Source organism: Giraffa tippelskirchi, chromosome 2 (assembly GCF_054371585.1).
Source record: "Giraffa tippelskirchi isolate mGirTip1 chromosome 2, T2T-mGirTip1v1.2.pri, whole genome shotgun sequence".
In the NCBI taxonomy this organism is placed as follows: domain Eukaryota; kingdom Metazoa; phylum Chordata; class Mammalia; order Artiodactyla; family Giraffidae; genus Giraffa; species Giraffa tippelskirchi.
The window spans coordinates 57,152,035-57,160,900 of record NC_137276.1 but is presented as its reverse complement, the minus strand read 5'-3'; the positions used below and the strand labels follow the sequence as shown (position 1 = coordinate 57,160,900).

Below are 8,866 nucleotides of genomic sequence, written 5' to 3'. Positions count from 1 at the left end.
AAAGCTCTGACCTTCGTCTCTCAATCGTAGAATGGGCATAATAATTCCTATCTGTCATTGAGGGCTGTTTATTAGAAGTCACTGAGGGAATGATAAATACGAAATGGTACTTCTCCAACTTTCATATACATGCAAATCACCTAAAGATCTTGTTAAATGAAGATGGTTAGAGAAAAACCAAACACTAGTTAAAGGTAGTGTAGATGGAGTTTACTTGGTAACCCCTACAGTTAGGGCAGAGGCTTCAGTATAGAACTGAATTCAGCCAGGCTGTGCACAAAGATGACTGGAATTTTAAAGGGAAGATGAAGGAGTAGGAGGGGAGATGAATGGGGATTTGGAACAAAGTCAAAGCGGTAGAAAATTACAAACGGCAGGTGGAGGGACTGATCACTGTGATTAGGCTGTCTCTGCTAACAGGCTTGTTCAGCAGGTTAAGTTTCCATCCTTCCACAGAGAATGGAAGATGGAGCCCTATCTGTCTTGCTGAGGACATTTCAGAGGGATGCTCCCAGGTCTTCGAGGAAGATACTCCTGGGTTTCAGGAGATACATATACATCTTAAAGGGGCAGAGAGAGCATTTACAGTTGTGAGGTTTTTCTCTCTTTTTTTTTAAGTAAATGCTCTAAGAAAAGGGATGTCAAAAAAAGCAAAAGGAAGAAAATGGAATCCATTTGCTGTCCACCTGAAAATATCACAACATTGTTAATCAGCTATACTCCAATATAAAATAAAAAGTTTTAAAAAATAAAATATACATCAACTAAAAAAAAAGAAAATGTAGGTCAGAGGCCTATGGTCAGATGTTTGGCTGGAGCAGTGGGCAAATTCTTTTGACAGCCTTGAGCTTCCCCAGGCAAGGACTCAGGGGGCTGGGTCTCCCCAAGAAACAACCTTGAGTGCTAAAAACTATACTAGGAGCATAGTTTTGTTCAGGTCTCCTAATATGGGGGCTGGACAAAATCATTTGTACTGAAAGTTCCTCAGTTCTCAAGATTGGAGGTGGGGCTTGAGTTTTTACACTTCTAACAGGCTCCTGGTGATGCTGATGTTCTACTGATGCATGGACCACATTTTGAGAAGCAAGAATCTAAAGGACCCCACAGATCAAACCTGTTAATATCTGTGTACTTCGGGCTTGAAGCTTCAGCAGCCTTTGACAAGCAGTAGCATGTTCCCTTTTTTTTATTTTATAAACTAATCAAGAATCTATAATAATTTAAACTACCTGGAAAGAGTCCTTGCAGGAAAGCTGATGGTTCTCAAAAATATTTGCATGATAGAATTAACCTGAGGAGGTTGGAAAGATTCTGATGCACTGGCCACACACCCAGGCCCATTAAATCAGAATCTCGGGAGTGGGACACAGACAAAACATTTCTGAAAGCTCCTGGGTGACTCCAATATGCAACCAAGGTTGAGACTCATCTTCAAAGAATTTAGCATCAAGTCTAGAAGACCCTTAAAAGACAATTTACCCAGAACCAGACTGCCTCTGGTAGTCTCTGATGATTTTTGTAAAATAACCTGGATGGCAACGGTCAGGGATGGCATGGACATGGAAGTAGGGGAAGCCTGGGCTGGAACTGAAACTTTGTGAACAAGTGTTGGCTATAGCATGAAAAACACAGAATAGTCCAATCTCAAGGCTCTGACTTTTAAAAAGTTGAAGAACAGAAAATGGCAACTGTCTTCTTGGAGGTTTATAGGAACACTGTAACCACACCTATGTGGACAGTGGCAATCACAAAGGATCCCTGCACCCAGAAGTACATAACAACCAGACACCTGCCTCTCCTTTTAGAAGCCCCAAATTCTAACTCAGGTAATATGGTTTTTGGGACACTAGTCCACCATCTTCTCAGTCTGCTGGCTTTCTGAATAAATTCGCTATTTCTTGCCCCAACAATCCCTCTCTCGATATATTGGCCTGGCATGTGGCAAGCAGTATGACCTTGGCCTTGGTAACAAGATGAGAAGGTGGTGAGATGGATGGTGGAAATGTACACCATGTTCTGGCAGACCATGGTAAAACTTCTGAATTTTACTGAGAGAGATGGGAATCTCTTAGAGGGTTTTGAGAAGAGGAATGATCTGATTTACATTATTCTGATTGCTTTGCAATGATCAATTATAGAAGATCATCAATAGAGACCACTTAGGATGCTACTGCAATAATCCAAGCAAAAGATAATGATCGCTGGAAGCTGGTGGTAGCAGTAAAGGTGGTGAGAAATTGTCAGATATATTTGAAGATTGAAGATGGAGCTAAGGGGATTTCCAAATGAATAAATTTAGGATATAAAAAAAAAAGAGGAGTCAAGGATGACTCCAAGATCTTTGACCCGAACAACTAACTGCTCGTGAATTTTTCAGTAAAAGAGAGCAGAAAATGATGGTGTAGAATTAAGGTTTTAATAAGCTGTTAATATAATAGTTGGGATGAATGAACCAGGGGTCTAAGTATCAACTGGGATGCATAAAAACAATCTTAGGTAAAAATCAAGCTTCCCAAGGCTATACTCAGTAGCATACAATTTACATAAAATTTTAAGACTGCCCAACAGTAATGTTTAAGGCTTCATACATATGCAGTAAAGTGTAAAAACACACATGGATAAACTGTGCAGCCAGAGTTGTGCACCATCTGGTTGCTTCACACTTTTAAAACTAATGCCCAGGCCAGATCCTAGTCCAGTTAAACCAGAATCTCTGGTTGTGCATCCAGGATGGATCTAGTATTTTTTAAAAAGCTTCCTAGGGGGTTCTAGTATGCAGTCAAGGTGGAAAACCACTGCCTTAAATTGAGAAACAACTGTGACATGTTAGAGAAGTATAAGGAATTTTCCTCATCTATATCTTAAGCCTTGAATAGAGTATCTGTTTTAGAGTTAGACAAGAGACACTCATACCCTAATTACTATGCTGTTCAGTCCGGAAACATGAAGAAACTCTTCTAAAAGGCACATAAGCCCACACTGTCATCTTTCAACATCGGAGAAATGGCTGATTACAAGCTTAGGGCACAGAATGTGTACAAGGTGACCTGGAATATCTTGTCATACCAGTTATCAAGCAAGTGCCCCCAAACCACCAAAGGCTTGTAGAAAGAAAGGACTCAAGATCTACCATGAAGGGTTCTTTCTTGCAAAAGATGGGACAACATGAGCATCTTTATTTAAGATGGATTAAAACATATAAGATATGTTTAAATTCATAAGTTCACAACAATCCTTTAAAAATTTTTGAAGTCTAAAAAATATAAAAATTAAAAAGTCTTTGGATGATACTAGAAAATTAATTCATTTTAAAACTTGGAAAGAAAAAAGAAATGAGCACTTATCCTATCTTTCTTGCTTCAAAGGAACCAAAGAGTTGATGAGAGAAGTTTCTCATTACACAAGTACATGCTCAGGGCTGGTCCAGCCATATTTAGAATGGGACAGGTCACGGAGTAGCCAGGGGCAGAGGCCAGGTCTCTGGAAATTCCTCTCCTGACAGAGCTTCTTTCCAACAAATAAAGCCTCAAACTACTCTCTACATCCAGCAAGACATGCTGTTTCCATTTCCTACTCGAAATACTCCCAGCATAGACTCAATGAGTGAAAATCTTGATCCTACCCTTCACTTTATGGGGTAAAACAGAGTCACAGAAATATGATATTACAGGACCCCAAATAGGTCAGTAGCAACATTTTGATGGAGACAAAAGAGCTCTGAATTAAGCCCCCAGAGCTGGGGCTATGAAACCTTTTGCTGATGGCCACAGGACTAGAAAAGGTCAGTTTTTATTCTGATCCCAAAGAAGGGCAGTGCCAAAAAATGTTCAAACTATTGTAAAATTGCACTCATTTTATGCTCAAAATCCTTCAAGCTAGGCTTCAGCAATACGTAAACTGAGGACTTCCAGATGTACAAGCTAGGTTTAGACAAGGCAGAGGAACCAGAGATCAAATTGCCCGCATCCACTGGATCATGGAGAAAGCAAGGGAACTCCAGAAAAACATCTATTTCCTTTTCACTGACTACGCAAAAGCCTTTGTGTGGATCACAACAAACATTCAGCCCGTCAGTTCAGTTGCTCAGTCATGTCCGATTTTTTTGGATCCCATGGACTGCAGCATGCCAGGCTTCCCTGTCCATCACCAACTTCTGGAGCTTACTCAAACTCATGTCCATTGAGTCGGTGATGCCATCCAACCATCTCATCCTCTGTCATCCCCTTCTCCTCCCGCCTTCAATCTTTACCAGCATTAGGGTCTTTTCCAATGAGTCAGTTCTTCACATCAGGTGGCCAAAATACTGGAGCTTCAGCTTCAGCATCAGCATCAGTCATTCCAATGAATATTCAGGACTGATTTCCTTTAGCATGGACCGGTTGGATCCCCTTGCTGTCCAAGGGACTCTCAAGAGTCTTCTCCAACATCAGAGTTGAAAAGCAGCAATTCTTTGGTGCTCAACTTTCTTTATAGTTCAACTCTCATATCCATACATGACTAGTGGAAAAACCAAAGCTTTGACTAGACTGACCTTTGCTGGGAAAGTAATGTCTCTGCTGCTTAATATGCTGTCTAGGTTGGTCATAGCTGTTCTTCCAAGGAGCAAGTGTCTTTTAATTTCATGGCTGCTGTCACCATCTGCAGTGATTTTGGAGCCCCAAAAAATAAAGTCTCTCACTGTTTCCATTAGGGAAATCCACATCTATTTGCCATGAGGTAATGGGACCAGATGCCATGATCTTAGTTTTCTGAATGTTGAGTTTTAAGCCAACTTTTTCACTCTCCTCTTTCACTTTCATCAAGATGTTCTTTAGTTCTTCTTCACTTTCTGCCATAAGGGTGGTGTCATCTATGTATCTGAGGTTATTAATATTTCTCCCAGCAATCTTGATTCCAGCTTGTGCTTCATCTAGCCTGGCATTTCACATGATGTACTCTGCATATAAGTTAAATAAGCAGGGTGACAATATACAGCCTTGACATACTCCTTTCCCAATCTGGAGCCAGTTTGTTGTTCCATGTTCAGTTCTAACTGTTGCTTCCTGACCTGCATACAGGTTTCTCAAGAGACAGGTCAGATGGTCTGGTATTCCCATCTCTTTCAGAATTTTCCACAGTTTGTTGTGATCCACACAGCCAAAGGCTTTGGCATAGTCAATAAAGCAGAAGTAGATGTTTTTCTGGAACTCTCTCGCTTTTTCAATGATCCAACAGATGTTGGCAATTTGATCTCTGGTTCCTCTGCCTTTTCTAAAACCAGCTTGAACATTTGGAAGTTCACACACTGTTGAAGCCTGGCTTGGAGAATTTTGAGCATTACTTTACTAGTGTGTGAGATGAGTGCAATTTTGAGGTAGTTTGAGTATTCTTTGGCATTGCCTTTCTTTGGGACTGGAATAAAAACTGACTTTTTCCAGTCCTGTGGCCACTGCTGAGTTTTCCAAATTTGCTGGCATGTTGAGTGCAGCACGTTCACAGCATCATCTTTTAGGATTTGAAACAGCTCAACTGGAATTTCATCACCTCCCCTAGCTTTGTTCGTAGTGATGCTTCCTAAGGCCCACTTGACTTTGCATTCCAGGATGTCTGGCTCTAGGTGAGTGATCACACCATCGTGCTTATCTGGATTATGAAGATCTTTTTTGCATAGTTCTTCTGTGTATTCTTGCCACCTCTTCTTAATATCTCTGCTTCTGTTAGGTCCATACCATTTCTGTCCTTACTGTGCCCATCTTTGCATGAAATGTTTCCTATAGTGCAAAATCAAGAAGTGTGATGCCTCTAGATTTGTTCTTTTTTAGGATTTCTTTGGCTATTTAGGGTTTTAGGATAGGTTTCCCAAAAAGGTATCCTAAAATTGCCATTAGAAATTTGATAGGGATTGCACTGAGTCTGTAAATTCCTTTGGGTAGAATGGACATTTTCACAATATTAATTCTTCCAATCCAGGAACATGGAATATTTTTCCATTTATTTGTGTCTTCTTTTCCTTTCCTTTTTATCTCTTCTATCTTCTTCAGTCTCTTCCATCAATGTCTTATATTTCTCAGTGTACAGGTCTTTTACTTCCTTGGTCAGTTTATTCCTAAATATTTTGTTTATTTAATTATTTGGATGCTATTGTAAATGAGATTGCTTTCTTTTTTGCTATAATCTTTTTCATTTCTGAAAATAAAATAATGGCCCTTTTTATTAGTGATTTTAATAAACTGAGTCTTTTATTTTTTTACTAGTCTAGCTAAAGATTTGTCAATTTTGTTGATCCTTTCAAAGAGTCAGCTTTTGGTTTTGTTGATTTCCTCTGTACATTTTTTCTACATTTTTATTTCATTTATCTTGGCACTAATCTTTATTATTTCCTTCCTTCTGTTTGTGTTGGGTTTAGTTTTCTCTTTTTAGTATCTTGAGGTACTAGATTAGGTTATTGATTTGAGATCTTCCTTTTTTTTTTAAATATAGATGTTTACAGCTATAATTTTCCATTAAGCACTGTTTTGGTTGCATAAACTTTGGTATGTGGTGTTTTTGTTTTCATTCATCTCAAAATATTTCCTGATATCCTTTTTGATTTCATCTTTGACCTTTCAGTTATTTAGGAGTATGTTGTTTGTGTGCTAGTCACTCAGTCATGTCTGACTCTTTGAGACCCCATGGACCCATGAGACCCACCAGGCTCCTCTGTTCATGGGATTTCCCAGGCAAGAATACTGGAGTGGGTTGCCGTTCCCCTCCAGGGGATCTTCCCAACCCAAGGATTGAACCCGGGTCTCCTGCATTGTAGGCAGATTCTTTACTGTCTGAGCACCCAGGGAAAGAAGCATAATATCCACATAATTGTGAATTCCTCAAATTTCCTTCTGTTAATGATTTCTAATTTCATTCCATTGTGATCAGAGAATAAGCTTTTGTATGATTTCAATTATTTTAATTTTTAAAGACTTATGTGATTGCTTAACATATGGTCTATACCTAAGAATGTTTTTTAGGGAGACTCCCCTGGTCCAATGGTTAAGAATCCACCTTGCAATGCAGGGGATGTGAGTTTGATTCCTGGTTGGGGAACTAAGATCCCACATGCCACACAGAAACTAAGCCTACATGCCATGTGCTGCAACTAAGACATGATGCAGCCAAATAAGTGCCCAGAGTGTTTCCTAGGCACTTGAGAAGAATGTATTCTGTAGTTGTTGTGTGGAATGTGCTTACAGATGTCTATTGTGTGCTCAGTCACTCAGTTGTGTCCAACTCTTTGTGACCCCATGAACTGTAGCCTGCCAAGCTCCTCTGTCCATGGGATTTTCCAGGTAAGAATAGTGGAGTGGGTTGCCATTTCCTTCTCCAGTGATAGATGTCTATTAGCTTAGCTATCTATTAACTTAGAAAGCTTAGATTGCTTTCTTTCTCTTTCAGATAGCTTGTTGTTAGTGTATAGAAATGCAATTGATTTTTACATATTAATTTTATATCTGCAACTTTACTAAATTCATTTATTAGTTCTAGCAGTTTTGAGGTGGCCTTCAGAGTTCTCTACATCATGTGATCTGCAAACAGATTTCATTTTGATGAAATTCTGATTGGATGCCTTTTATTTATTTATTTTTTTCTTGTCTAATTGATGTGACTAAGACCTCCAGTCCTATGTTGAATAGAAATGGTGGTAGTGGGCATCCTTGTCTAAGTCTTGATCCTAGGAGGAAAGGCTTTTAACTTTACACCATTGAGTATGATGTTAGCTGTGGGTTTATCACATACGGCCTTTATTATGTTGAGGAACAATGCTTCCATACTTAATCTGTTGGTATGGAACAGATCCTTCCACACTTAGTCATACTTAATCCTATCATGAAAGGATGTTGAATTTTGTCAAACGCTAAAAATACTTCTTTCCCTTGAGGTATGACCTAGAAGAAGCACATATCACTTTTGCTCACATCCCACTGGCCAGGATAAAGGGCTGCACAAGCGTTCCTTGGAGATATCATGGGTTCAGTTTCAGATTACTGCAATAAAGTAAATACAGCAAAAAAAAAAAAAAAAAAATCCAGTCATATGAATTTTTTTGGTTTCCCAGTGCGTATAAAAGTTATGTTTACACTATACTGTAATTTGTTAAGTGTGCAGTAGTATTATGTCTAAGAAAATAATGTACATACCTTAATTTAAAAAGTTTGTTGCTCCCGGCCGAGCGGACAGCCAGGACTCCAAGATGGCGTCAGTCGTACCACTGAAGGAGAAGAAGCTCCTGGAAGTCAAACTAGGGGAGCTACCAAGCTGGATACTGATGCGGGATTTCACCCCTTCAGGCATCGCTGGAGCATTTCAAAGAGGTTACTATCGGTATTATAACAAGTACGTGAACGTGAAGAAAGGGAGCATTGCAGGGCTCTCTATGGTGCTGGCGGCCTACGTGGTTTTCAACTACTGCCGTTCTTACAAGGAGCTCAAACATGAGCGGCTACGCAAGTACCACTGAAGAGGGTGCGCTCTGCATTCCTGACCATGACCTTTGCCCGGCACCCCCGAATCCTTTCGTATCCTAGTGGAGAATTAACATCCAATAAAAAGTGACTGGTAAAATAAATAAATAAATAAACAAAAAGTTTGTTGCTAAAAACGCTATCATCTGAGCCTTCTCCAAGTCGTAATCTTTTTGCAATAGTAGTAGCATCAGAGATAACTGATCACAGATCACCATAGCAAAAATAAGAATGATGAAATTTTATTATGAGAATTACCAAAATGTGACACAAAGACACAAAGTGAACAAATACTGTTGAAAAAAAATGGCGCCTATAAACTTGCTCGATGCAGAATTGCTACAAACCGTTGATTTGTAAACACACACACACATAAACAAAGCAAAGCT

General features: G+C 39.4%; 1 protein-coding gene across 2 annotated transcripts; it reads left to right on the top strand.

Annotated features, from left to right (window-relative positions):
- The first annotated feature begins 8,181 nt into the window (after window positions 1–8,181).
- LOC145539718 (ATP synthase F(0) complex subunit f, mitochondrial) lies at window positions 8,182–8,599 on the top strand. Of its 2 annotated transcripts, XM_081573748.1 has the most exons (2): window positions 8,183–8,327; window positions 8,445–8,599. In XM_081573748.1, exons 1-2 carry the CDS (start codon window positions 8,207–8,209, stop codon window positions 8,471–8,473), a joined length of 150 nt encoding a protein of 49 aa, XP_081429874.1. In that variant the 5' UTR covers window positions 8,183–8,206; the 3' UTR covers window positions 8,474–8,599. The 2 variants fall into 2 exon arrangements, with proteins under 2 accessions (XP_081429873.1, XP_081429874.1); XM_081573747.1 differs by having other exon boundaries at window positions 8,182–8,599.
- The last annotated feature ends 267 nt before the right edge of the window (window positions 8,600–8,866 follow it).

Coding starts and splice junctions, on each gene's coding strand:
- LOC145539718 (XM_081573747.1), top strand. CDS start 8,207: ATGGCGTCAGTCGTACCACTGAAGGAGAAGAAGCTCCTGGAAGTCAAA.